This window comes from Mesoplodon mirus (assembly GCF_964341445.2).
Source record: "Mesoplodon mirus genome assembly, contig: SUPER_3_unloc_2, whole genome shotgun sequence".
Classification (NCBI taxonomy): domain Eukaryota; kingdom Metazoa; phylum Chordata; class Mammalia; order Artiodactyla; family Ziphiidae; genus Mesoplodon; species Mesoplodon mirus.
In genome coordinates this window covers 374,924-388,733 of record NW_028295808.1, presented here as the reverse complement: position 1 = coordinate 388,733, position 13,810 = coordinate 374,924, and the positions used below count along the sequence as shown (strand labels likewise).

The 13,810-nt window shown below is 53.4% G+C and overlaps 1 protein-coding gene across 1 annotated transcript; it reads left to right on the top strand.

Annotated features, from left to right (window-relative positions):
• Window positions 1-2,616: 2,616 nt before the first annotated feature.
• Window positions 2,617-3,435, top strand: LOC309801681 (Golgi-associated RAB2 interactor protein 4-like; the record flags this gene model as incomplete). The annotated part of the gene is made up of 1 exon (XM_082646755.1): window positions 2,617-3,435. A coding segment is annotated over one exon (819 nt), but the record flags the coding sequence as incomplete, so codon positions are not given.
• Window positions 3,436-13,810: the final 10,375 nt, after the last annotated feature.

The following is a 13,810-nucleotide window of genomic DNA, read 5'->3' as shown; positions in this document are numbered from 1 at the left end:
TGTAGTTTTCACATTTTACTAACTCTGAAATCAGGATGGTCCTACAATCACCGTGGCAGTTGTGATGAAGTTATTGGCCAATGCCTTTCTCTTTTAATCATTGTATTTATGCACAAAAATGATGTCAGAAAGGCTTGGCATCTTTAAAGGACATTTATTTAAGGTAAAGTACAAGAACACTTGTTTGGTTATTAGGAAAAGAAGGAACGATATGCCTGTTTTACAGATGAGAACACTGAGGCTCAGAGAAGGTAACCTGCTGCAGTCGCACAATGGGATCTTTGCAGAACAGTGATCCACCAGCCCACTTCTCTATGCAAAGCCCTGTCTGTAGTATGCGAAGGAAGCAAGCAAACAAGCCTGAGCTAGGACCAGCACAAGAACCCGCGGCACCACCATCCTTACCATCATGTTCCAACACTACAGAGATGAGCATCAATTTTACTAGATTGAGGGGAGGGAGGGGTGGGGGCCGGGAGCCGGTTTTCGAACTTCAGTGAGCTCACAGCTCTTAGCTGGCCTTATCTCGAGAGCATCCAGTCCACCCTTGAGCTGTGTCTGGCTCCCAGGCTTCTACCTCTAGCCTCTGGCATGACCCGGGCTGCGGCCAGAAACCGGCTCCCACCTGGAATTCCAGCGTTCACTCCTGGAACGTCCAGCATCCAGTCCTCCTCCAGCCACTAATTCAACTTTTGAATGCCCTGCTCACAAGGGTTTCTCCACACCAAATCTGCAGGAACTTTTTTCTTCTGGTGCTCCAAAACCAAATCCTTAAACCTCACATGAGGGAGAGTATTTGTTCGGTCAGAGCATCCTTGTTGATTGGACCTCCAGTTTGTGACTTCCACAGACCTCATCACGGGAGGCTGGGGAGAGGTCTCTTCTGTTGGTGGACGGAATGGTGGGCACTTGGTGGGGAGCACTGATGAGAAAGGGAGCCAGCCCAAGACCTACACATATGCACTGTTTCCCCTGGCCAAACAAGGTTCCTGACCCCAGAATTAACCCAGAGTTTCCCAGAAGACTAGGAGCTGCAGGGAGCCGCAATTAATGCTTTACTCTCCACCAGCTTTTCCTTGGACCCAAGGAGGAGAAATTACAAAAAGATCACATCACACTCCTTTGATCTGATGATTTCCACACAGGCAAGTGCAGGGAAACACTAGTCTGAAGGAAGAAAATGCATTAAAAACACGTGCACAGGGACTTCCCTGGTGGCGCAGTGGTTAAGGATCCGCCTGCCGATGCAGGGGACCCAGGTTCGAGCCCTGGTCCAGGAAGATCCCACATGCCACGGAGCAACTAAGCCCGTGCGCCACAACTACTGAGCCTGTGCTCTAGAGCCCGCGAGCCACAACTACCGAAGCCCGCACACCTAGAGCCCGTGCTCCCCAACAAGAGAAGCCAACAATAAATAATAAAATAAATTTACGGGAAAAACAACACGTGCATAGCCCTTAGCTGTTTATAAAGTTCTTGAATGTGTGTGCCCCCTTCCGATTCTCACGTCTTTCCACTTTGCGAATAAGCAAGCGGAAGTTCAGAGCATTTGAAGGACTTGCTCAAGGTGGCAGGTGATGGTGCAGAGAGGGAGCTACCTCGGTGCAACAACTTTCAGACAGTGTGCCACCCCGGTCCCGCACAGAGGTACACAGATGGTGGAGGAGACAGGACAGCACGAGTCATGATCACAACTCTGAGTGACAAATACAATGAGAGACGTGTGTTTGGGGACTGGATCTATTCAGAGGAGGGGGTCTGGGGCATGGGAAGGAGTTCTGGGTTAGGGAAGGCTTCACAGGGGAACTGGCACTCACCATCGTCCACGTTTACTGAGATTTTATGAAAGGACAGAGTAAGGACCGCCACTGCCAACTCTGCCCTATTCGATACAATTAAACCATGAGCTTAAATGGTTCAAATTGATCCCATCGTCTTACATTGCTATAGATTTCATCCAGTAGCTGAATTTGGGGGAGGAAAAGAAAAAGGACCCACACAAAACTTTCCCACTTGAAGACATTTTTATTTTGGTAACGCACCTGAGTCCCTGGCAGGATGGGCCTGTCCTCCGCGGGGGCAATGGGGTGTTTGGGAGAGCATGGGGGCCCTGCCCTGAGGGGGCAGCTGGGGGATGAGGCAAAGGGCTCTGTGACAGTGATAGGTCACAAAGGGCTTTGTGACACTGATAGGTCACAAAGGGCATCAGAGGATAAATAGGCTGTGCCAGGGGGTTAGGCTGACAAAGTGGTTACTTCTCTCACTAGGACGGAAGTTCACCACAGCCTCTTGGGGAGATAAAAACCCAGAAGCAGAAGTGAGGTGAGGCGGAGGGGGAGCCTACTGTACCTCTCGACACACTTGAAGAGATTCAGCCTGGGCTCCAGGTGCCCTACAGCGTCCCAACTGTGATCATCTGTGCCCCTACACACACCCCTGCCTCTGGGAGACCCGGAGGCAAACGTGGGGGCCTGTGGGGCGGGCTTGGAAGACCTGCCACAGGGCCGCGTGTGTGACGCAGGAGCATCGCAGCTCGCTCTTCTGCCAGTGAGGCCGAGGGAGGGAAGGGCCAGGGAGCCGCCTTAACCGTGCTGCCTGTCGTGATCAAAGACAGCCATGAGTGGGGACTCTCTGCTCCCGTATCACACGGCCCGGAGCAGCACCTGGGTGGACCTGTTCAACACCACCACGGGGAAGCTGCAGCAGCAACTGCACAAGGGCGAATACGACCATTTCAAGTACGCGCCGATATTCGAGAGCGACTTCATCCAGGTCACGAAGAGGGGAGAAGCGATTGACGTGCACAACTGGGGCGGCCTGGTGACCATGGGCATCACATCCACCAGCCCCGTCCTCCCGCTCCCAGACATCATGCTGCTGGCCCAACGGGCCACCGGCTGTGAAAAGCACGCCGAGCGCAGCCAGGCCACCAAGGGCAAGAGCCACAAGGCTGCAAAGACCTTAGAGCTCACCAGGCTCCTTCCCTTGGAGTTCGTGAGGATCTCCACTCACAATCGTGAGAAACAACAGCTGCGCGTGAAGCTTGCCACTGGCCGCTGCTTCTACCTGCAGCTGTGTCCCCCTCTGGATGCACGGGAAGACCTCTTCGCCGAGTGGGAACAGCTGATTTACCTCCTGCGACCACCAGTGGACAGTGAAAGCAACACCTATGCCGTTCCCGTCTGGGACATGCCCTGCATGCCTGTGTTCGAGGAGGAGCAGGACGGGAGGAGCCCGGCCGTGGAGGATTTCCAAGGAAAGGGGCATCAGGACCAGGTGAACGTCAGCAGCCTGCACACGTGCCCTGAGGTGGCCGGGGCCACGCCTGCAGCTTTTGCTGGGGGGCACGGAATCCAACTGGACTCCCACAAGCCCGATACCATGCCTGATGTGGCCACTGCGAAAGCAAAACCTACTACAGGGCTCGACAAAGCGTCAGCATTGCAGTCAACGACAAAGGTGGAGACAGCAGGGGTGGCAGGAGGCACCGCAGCGGGTGCTTTGAGCACGGCAGTGATCAAGTCTCCTGCCGCTGAAGAGCGGAGCACGGCCATAGCAGCCACAGCCAGCGACGGGCCCGGAGGAAGCAAAACCAACAGAGCCACTGGGGACACTGCCACAACATCCCTGAGGAGCGGGAAAACGGCCTTGGCAGGTGCTGAGAACAATTCAGAGTATGCTTCCAGCACGTCCACCAGCCTCTCCCCAGGGGCCGGCATGACTGTGGTCGGAGCAGAACCTACCAGCAAGACTGTCAAAGCAAGAGCCGACAAGGACGATGAGGGGACCCTCGTCTCAAGCTTGCCACAGGAAGGCAAAGTGAGCGAACAGGATGGCAGCTCACAGAGAGTGTCCCAGGCCCGCAAGGGAAGAAGGGAGAGGAGGGAGCACTGGGGAGAGGACAGAGCTCTGACGAGCCCCAAGCTCTGCAGTTCCGTGGAAAGCCACCACAAGGCAGCGGGGAGCAAGACAATCCCCAAAGCAGCTGGCCCGTGCTCAGGCGGCCGCAGAGCCACTAGAGAGGACCAAAAGGCCAAAGGCCACGGCAGCCCGGGGGGCAGCGAGCAGGGCGCTGCTCCCAAAGGCATCAGCCGTGCTCCTATCACCAGTGAGTCCAAGACCTCGCACAAATCGGGCAGGAGCTTATCTCCAGCGCGTTCAGGTCCCACCACCAACATACTCAGCAGGATCAGCTCTTTCTTCAGGAATGTGAGAGCCAGACTTACAAAAAAGACAGTGGCCTCATCACGAAATAAACATGGGAGCATCCTGGCGGAGCCAGTGGAAGGGACCCGAGTGGAGGCCATGACAGAGACAGCAGAGAGTGGCCAGGGCCTGGAAATCACCGGTGTGACATCTGAGACCATGGAGCCAGTGACCGTTGAAGCCCATCAATAGGACCTAGAGCTGGGAGCTGCAAAGGGGACCAGGGCTCTGGGAAATACCCCTGGAGAGCCCATTTCAGCTTCCTTACTGCAATTTAAATAAAAAAAAACATACAGTCTGAGAACGCATGCAGTGTTTTGTCTGAATTTCTAGGTCCCGAAGCCCAGCCGTAGCCTCACAGTGGATTCTGTGATGTCAGCTGTGCCACAGTCTGAGACCCAGTGTCCAGGCAAGGGCAGCCCCGCCTCACACGCATGCTCAGCGCCAACAGCACTGCTCCATCTGGCTTCCACTCCTTTCTGGCTTTGCCCCCCAGGGCCATGGCTCAAAGTCAGACTATGGTCTGGGAAGCTCTCCTTCACTATCCCGCTATTCTTTTTTTTTTTTTTTTTTTTTTTTTGCGGTACGCGGGCCACTCACTGTTGTGGCCTCTGCCGTCACGGAGCACAGGCTCCGGACACGCAGGCCCAGCGGCCATGGCTCACGGGCCAACCGCTCCGCGGCCTGTGGGATCTTCCAGGACCGGGGCACGAACTCATGTTCCCTGCATCCTCAGGTGGACTCTCAATGACTGCGCCACCAGGGAATGCCCACCCCTATTCTTTTAATAAACGCTTATTCCCCCTGAAGGTCTGTAAACAGAGCCAGAACAGGACTCATGTCCCCTCGGGCTATTCAGTGGACAGAAATAAGGGCGGCAGTATTAGCTAGCAATCAGAACAGCAAGCACTCTCATCTAGACTTAGCCGTTCCCTGCCCAGGTATATACCCTGGAGAAACACACATGGTCTAAGAAACAACTCTGAGAATGTTTAGAGCAAAAATAACTTAACAGCACAACACGGGCAACAGCCCAAATTTCCATCAGCAGAATTCATACAGCAGGATAGGATGAGATTGGCATATTCAATAGTGAAAAATAAATGAGCTACACACATTAGCATAGATCAACTTCTCATGGTTTTTAAAAACATCAAAAGAATGGGATACAGTTCCACTCATGGAACCATTCTGAAACAAGCTCAAACAACGGATTGCATAGGGTCCATGTTTAAAAAAACGGTAGCTAAACCTGAGGGAAGAGTAAACACAAAATGGAGGACAGTTTACTCTAGGGTGGAAAGGCTAGCTCAAGGAGGTTGACACAAGGCTGTTAGTGCTGCTGGGAATTGTTCTGTCTCTGAAGCAAGATGGTAGGTACACAGGTGTTGTAGTTTTCACATTTTACTAACTCTGAAATCAGGATGGTCCTACAATCACCGTGGCAGTTGTGATGAAGTTATTGGCCAATGCCTTTCTCTTTTAATCATTGTATTTATGCACAAAAATGATGTCAGAAAGGCTTGGCATCTTTAAAGGACATTTATTTAAGGTAAAGTACAAGAACACTTGTTTGGTTATTAGGAAAAGAAGGAACGATATGCCTGTTTTACAGATGAGAACACTGAGGCTCAGAGAAGGTAACCTGCTGCAGTCGCACAATGGGATCTTTGCAGAACAGTGATCCACCAGCCCACTTCTCTATGCAAAGCCCTGTCTGTAGTATGCGAAGGAAGCAAGCAAACAAGCCTGAGCTAGGACCAGCACAAGAACCCGCGGCACCACCATCCTTACCATCATGTTCCAACACTACAGAGATGAGCATCAATTTTACTAGATTGAGGGGAGGGAGGGGTGGGGGCCGGGAGCCGGTTTTCGAACTTCAGTGAGCTCACAGCTCTTAGCTGGCCTTATCTCGAGAGCATCCAGTCCACCCTTGAGCTGTGTCTGGCTCCCAGGCTTCTACCTCTAGCCTGGGGCATGACCCGGGCTGCGGCCAGAAACCGGCTCCCACCTGGAATTCCAGCGTTCACTCCTGGAACGTCCAGCATCCAGTCCTCCTCCAGCCACTAATTCAACTTTTGAATGCCCTGCTCACAAGGGTTTCTCCACACCAAATCTGCAGGAACTTTTTTCTTCTGGTGCTCCAAAACCAAATCCTTAAACCTCACATGAGGGAGAGTATTTGTTCGGTCAGAGCATCCTTGTTGATTGGACCTCCAGTTTGTGACTTCCACAGACCTCATCACGGGAGGCTGGGGAGAGGTCTCTTCTGTTGGTGGACGGAATGGTGGGCACTTGGTGGGGAGCACTGATGAGAAAGGGAGCCAGCCCAAGACCTACACATATGCACTGTTTCCCCTGGCCAAACAAGGTTCCTGACCCCAGAATTAACCCAGAGTTTCCCAGAAGACTAGGAGCTGCAGGGAGCCGCAATTAATGCTTTACTCTCCACCAGCTTTTCCTTGGACCCAAGGAGGAGAAATTACAAAAAGATCACATCACACTCCTTTGATCTGATGATTTCCACACAGGCAAGTGCAGGGAAACACTAGTCTGAAGGAAGAAAATGCATTAAAAACACGTGCACAGGGACTTCCCTGGTGGCGCAGTGGTTAAGGATCCGCCTGCCGATGCAGGGGACCCAGGTTCGAGCCCTGGTCCAGGAAGATCCCACATGCCACGGAGCAACTAAGCCCGTGCGCCACAACTACTGAGCCTGTGCTCTAGAGCCCGCGAGCCACAACTACCGAAGCCCGCACGCCTAGAGCCCGTGCTCCCCAACAAGAGAAGCCAACAATAAATAATAAAATAAATTTACGGGAAAAACAACACGTGCATAGCCCTTAGCTGTTTATAAAGTTCTTGAATGTGTGTGCCCCCTTCCGATTCTCACGTCTTTCCACTTTGCGAATAAGCAAGCGGAAGTTCAGAGCATTTGAAGGACTTGCTCAAGGTGGCAGGTGATGGTGCAGAGAGGGAGCTACCTCGGTGCAACAACTTTCAGACAGTGTGCCACCCCGGTCCCGCACAGAGGTACACAGATGGTGGAGGAGACAGGACAGCACGAGTCATGATCACAACTCTGAGTGACAAATACAATGAGAGACGTGTGTTTGGGGACTGGATCTATTCAGAGGAGGGGGTCTGGGGCATGGGAAGGAGTTCTGGGTTAGGGAAGGCTTCACAGGGGAACTGGCACTCACCATCGTCCACGTTTACTGAGATTTTATGAAAGGACAGAGTAAGGACCGCCACTGCCAACTCTGCCCTATTCGATACAATTAAACCATGAGCTTAAATGGTTCAAATTGATCCCATCGTCTTACATTGCTATAGATTTCATCCAGTAGCTGAATTTGGGGGAGGAAAAGAAAAAGGACCCACACAAAACTTTCCCACTTGAAGACATTTTTATTTTGGTAACGCACCTGAGTCCCTGGCAGGATGGGCCTGTCCTCCGCGGGGGCAATGGGGTGTTTGGGAGAGCATGGGGGCCCTGCCCTGAGGGGGCAGCTGGGGGATGAGGCAAAGGGCTCTGTGACAGTGATAGGTCACAAAGGGCTTTGTGACACTGATAGGTCACAAAGGGCATCAGAGGATAAATAGGCTGTGCCAGGGGGTTAGGCTGACAAAGTGGTTACTTCTCTCACTAGGACGGAAGTTCACCACAGCCTCTTGGGGAGATAAAAACCCAGAAGCAGAAGTGAGGTGAGGCGGAGGGGGAGCCTACTGTACCTCTCGACACACTTGAAGAGATTCAGCCTGGGCTCCAGGTGCCCTACAGCGTCCCAACTGTGATCATCTGTGCCCCTACACACACCCCTGCCTCTGGGAGACCCGGAGGCAAACGTGGGGGCCTGTGGGGCGGGCTTGGAAGACCTGCCACAGGGCCGCGTGTGTGACGCAGGAGCATCGCAGCTCGCTCTTCTGCCAGTGAGGCCGAGGGAGGGAAGGGCCAGGGAGCCGCCTTAACCGTGCTGCCTGTCGTGATCAAAGACAGCCATGAGTGGGGACTCTCTGCTCCCGTATCACACGGCCCGGAGCAGCACCTGGGTGGACCTGTTCAACACCACCACGGGGAAGCTGCAGCAGCAACTGCACAAGGGCGAATACGACCATTTCAAGTACGCGCCGATATTCGAGAGCGACTTCATCCAGGTCACGAAGAGGGGAGAAGCGATTGACGTGCACAACTGGGGCGGCCTGGTGACCATGGGCATCACATCCACCAGCCCCGTCCTCCCGCTCCCAGACATCATGCTGCTGGCCCAACGGGCCACCGGCTGTGAAAAGCACGCCGAGCGCAGCCAGGCCACCAAGGGCAAGAGCCACAAGGCTGCAAAGACCTTAGAGCTCACCAGGCTCCTTCCCTTGGAGTTCGTGAGGATCTCCACTCACAATCGTGAGAAACAACAGCTGCGCGTGAAGCTTGCCACTGGCCGCTGCTTCTACCTGCAGCTGTGTCCCCCTCTGGATGCACGGGAAGACCTCTTCGCCGAGTGGGAACAGCTGATTTACCTCCTGCGACCACCAGTGGACAGTGAAAGCAACACCTATGCCGTTCCCGTCTGGGACATGCCCTGCATGCCTGTGTTCGAGGAGGAGCAGGACGGGAGGAGCCCGGCTGTGGAGGATTTCCAAGGAAAGGGGCATCAGGACCAGGTGAACGTCAGCAGCCTGCACACGTGCCCTGAGGTGGCCGGGGCCACGCCTGCAGCTTTTGCTGGGGGGCACGGAATCCAACTGGACTCCCACAAGCCCGATACCATGCCTGATGTGGCCACTGCGAAAGCAAAACCTACTACAGGGCTCGACAAAGCGTCAGCATCGCAGTCAACGACAAAGGTGGAGACAGCAGGGGTGGCAGGAGGCACCGCAGCGGGTGCTTTGAGCACGGCAGTGATCAAGTCTCCTGCCGCTGAAGAGCGGAGCACGGCCATAGCAGCCACAGCCAGCGACGGGCCCGGAGGAAGCAAAACCAACAGAGCCACTGGGGACACTGCCACAACATCCCTGAGGAGCGGGAAAACGGCCTTGGCAGGTGCTGAGAACAATTCAGAGTATGCTTCCAGCACGTCCACCAGCCTCTCCCCAGGGGCCGGCATGACTGTGGTCGGAGCAGAACCTACCAGCAAGACTGTCAAAGCAAGAGCCGACAAGGACGATGAGGGGACCCTCGTCTCAAGCTTGCCACAGGAAGGCAAAGTGAGCGAACAGGATGGCAGCTCACAGAGAGTGTCCCAGGCCCGCAAGGGAAGAAGGGAGAGGAGGGAGCACTGGGGAGAGGACAGAGCTCTGACGAGCCCCAAGCTCTGCAGTTCCGTGGAAAGCCACCACAAGGCAGCGGGGAGCAAGACAATCCCCAAAGCAGCTGGCCCGTGCTCAGGCGGCCGCAGAGCCACTAGAGAGGACCAAAAGGCCAAAGGCCACGGCAGCCCGGGGGGCAGCAAGCAGGGCGCTGCTCCCAAAGGCATCAGCCGTGCTCCTATCACCAGTGAGTCCAAGACCTCGCACAAATCGGGCAGGAGCTTATCTCCAGCGCGTTCAGGTCCCACCACCAACATACTCAGCAGGATCAGCTCTTTCTTCAGGAATGTGAGAGCCAGACTTACAAAAAAGACAGTGGCCTCATCACGAAATAAACATGGGAGCATCCTGGCGGAGCCAGTGGAAGGGACCCGAGTGGAGGCCATGACAGAGACAGCAGAGAGTGGCCAGGGCCTGGAAATCACCGGTGTGACATCTGAGACCATGGAGCCAGTGACCGTTGAAGCCCATCAATAGGACCTAGAGCTGGGAGCTGCAAAGGGGACCAGGGCTCTGGGAAATACCCCTGGAGAGCCCATTTCAGCTTCCTTACTGCAATTTAAATAAAAAAAAACATACAGTCTGAGAACGCATGCAGTGTTTTGTCTGAATTTCTAGGTCCCGAAGCCCAGCCGTAGCCTCACAGTGGATTCTGTGATGTCAGCTGTGCCACAGTCTGAGACCCAGTGTCCAGGCAAGGGCAGCCCCGCCTCACACGCATGCTCAGCGCCAACAGCACTGCTCCATCTGGCTTCCACTCCTTTCTGGCTTTGCCCCCCAGGGCCATGGCTCAAAGTCAGACTATGGTCTGGGAAGCTCTCCTTCACTATCCCGCTATTCTTTTTTTTTTTTTTTTTTTTTTTTTTTTGCGGTACGCGGGCCACTCACTGTTGTGGCCTCTCCCGTCACGGAGCACAGGCTCCGGACACGCAGGCCCAGCGGCCATGGCTCACGGGCCCAGCCGCTCCGCGGCCTGTGGGATCTTCCAGGACCAGGGCACGAACTCATGTTCCCTTCATCCTCAGGTGGACTCTCAATGACTGCGCCACCAGGGAATGCCCACCCCTATTCTTTTAATAAACGCTTATTCCCCCTGAAGGTCTGTAAACAGAGCCAGAACAGGACTCATGTCCCCTCGGGCTATTCAGTGGACAGAAATAAGGGCGGCAGTATTAGCTAGCAATCAGAACAGCAAGCACTCTCATCTAGACTTAGCCGTTCCCTGCCCAGGTATATACCCTGGAGAAACACACATGGTCTAAGAAACAACTCTGAGAATGTTTAGAGCAAAAATAACTTAACAGCACAACACGGGCAACAGCCCAAATTTCCATCAGCAGAATTCATACAGCAGGATAGGATGAGATTGGCATATTCAATAGTGAAAAATAAATGAGCTACACACATTAGCATAGATCAACTTCTCATGGTTTTTAAAAACATCAAAAGAATGGGATACAGTTCCACTCATGGAACCATTCTGAAACAAGCTCAAACAACGGATTGCATAGGGTCCATGTTTAAAAAAACGGTAGCTAAACCTGAGGGAAGAGTAAACACAAAATGGAGGACAGTTTACTCTAGGGTGGAAAGGCTAGCTCAAGGAGGTTGACACAAGGCTGTTAGTGCTGCTGGGAATTGTTCTGTCTCGGAAGCAAGATGGTAGGTACACAGGTGTTGTAGTTTTCACATTTTACTAACTCTGAAATCAGGATGGTCCTACAATCACCGTGGCAGTTGTGATGAAGTTAATGGCCAATGCCTTTCTCTTTTAATCATTGTATTTATGCACAAAAATGATGTCAGAAAGGCTTGGCATCTTTTAAGGACATTTATTTAAGGTAAAGTACAAGAACACTTGTTTGGTTATTAGGAAAAGAAGGAACGATATGCCTGTTTTACAGATGAGAACACTGAGGCTCAGAGAAGGTAACCTGCTGCAGTCGCACAATGGGATCTTTGCAGAACAGTGATCCACCAGCCCACTTCTCTATGCAAAGCCCTGTCTGTAGTATGCGAAGGAAGCAAGCAAACAAGCCTGAGCTAGGACCAGCACAAGAACCCGCGGCACCACCATCCTTACCATCATGTTCCAACACTACAGAGATGAGCATCAATTTTACTAGATTGAGGGGAGGGAGGGGTGGGGGCCGGGAGCCGGTTTTCGAACTTCAGTGAGCTCACAGCTCTTAGCTGGCCTTATCTCGAGAGCATCCAGTCCACCCTTGAGCTGTGTCTGGCTCCCAGGCTTCTACCTCTAGCCTCTGGCATGACCCGGGCTGCGGCCAGAAACAGGCTCCCACCTGGAATTCCAGCGTTCACTCCTGGAACGTCCAGCATCCAGTCCTCCTCCAGCCACTAATTCAACTTTTGAATGCCCTGCTCACAAGGGTTTCTCCACACCAAATCTGCAGGAACTTTTTTCTTCTGGGGCTCCAAAACCAAATCCTTAAACCTCACATGAGGGAGAGTATTTGTTCGGTCAGAGCATCCTTGTTGATTGGACCTCCAGTTTGTGACTTCCACAGACCTCATCACGGGAGGCTGGGGAGAGGTCTCTTCTGTTGGTGGACGGAATGGTGGGCACTTGGTGGGGAGCACTGATGAGAAAGGGAGCCAGCCCAAGACCTACACATATGCACTGTTTCCCCTGGCCAAACAAGGTTCCTGACCCCAGAATTAACCCAGAGTTTCCCAGAAGACTAGGAGCTGCAGGGAGCCGCAATTAATGCTTTACTCTCCACCAGCTTTTCCTTGGACCCAAGGAGGAGAAATTACAAAAAGATCACATCACACTCCTTTGATCTGATGATTTCCACACAGGCAAGTGCAGGGAAACACTAGTCTGAAGGAAGAAAATGCATTAAAAACACGTGCACAGGGACTTCCCTGGTGGCGCAGTGGTTAAGGATCCGCCTGCCGACGCAGGGGACCCAGGTTCGAGCCCTGGTCCAGGAAGATCCCACATGCCACGGAGCAACTAAGCCCGTGCGCCACAACTACTGAGCCTGTGCTCTAGAGCCCGCGAGCCACAACTACCGAAGCCCGCACGCCTAGAGCCCGTGCTCCCCAACAAGAGAAGCCAACAATAAATAATAAAATAAATTTACGGGAAAAACAACACGTGCATAGCCCTTAGCTGTTTATAAAGTTCTTGAATGTGTGTGCCCCCTTCCGATTCTCACGTCTTTCCACTTTGCGGATAAGCAAGCGGAAGTTCAGAGCATTTGAAGGACTTGCTCAAGGTGGCAGGTGATGGTGCAGAGAGGGAGCTACCTCGGTGCAACAACTTTCAGACAGTGTGCCACCCCGGTCCCGCACAGAGGTACACAGATGGTGGAGGAGACAGGACAGCACGAGTCATGATCACAACTCTGAGTGACAAATACAATGAGAGACGTGTGTTTGGGGACTGGATCTATTCAGAGGAGGGGGTCTGGGGCATGGGAAGGAGTTCTGGGTTAGGGAAGGCTTCACAGGGGAACTGGCACTCACCATCGTCCACGTTTACTGAGATTTTATGAAAGGACAGAGTAAGGACCGCCACTGCCAACTCTGCCCTATTCGATACAATTAAACCATGAGCTTAAATGGTTCAAATTGATCCCATCGTCTTACATTGCTATAGATTTCATCCAGTAGCTGAATTTGGGGGAGGAAAAGAAAAAGGACCCACACAAAACTTTCCCACTTGAAGACATTTTTATTTTGGTAACGCACCTGAGTCCCTGGCAGGATGGGCCTGTCCTCCGCGGGGGCAATGGGGTGTTTGGGAGAGCATGGGGGCCCTGCCCTGAGGGGGCAGCTGGGGGATGAGGCAAAGGGCTCTGTGACAGTGATAGGTCACAAAGGGCTTTGTGACACTGATAGGTCACAAAGGGCATCAGAGGATAAATAGGCTGTGCCAGGGGGTTAGGCTGACAAAGTGGTTACTTCTCTCACTAGGACGGAAGTTCACCACAGCCTCTTGGGGAGATAAAAACCCAGAAGCAGAAGTGAGGTGAGGCGGAGGGGGAGCCTACCGTACCTCTCGACACACTTGAAGAGATTCAGCCTGGGCTCCAGGCGCCCTACAGCGTCCCAACTGTGAACATCTGTGCCCCTACACACACCCCTGCCTCTGGGAGACCCGGAGGCAAACGTGGGGGCCTGTGGGGCGGGCTTGGAAGACCTGCCAAAGGGCCGCGTGTGTGACGCAGGAGCATCGCAGCACGCTCTTCTGCCAGTGAGGCCGAGGGAGGGAAGGGCCAGGGAGCCGCCTTAACCACGCTGCCTGTCGTGATCAAAGACAGCC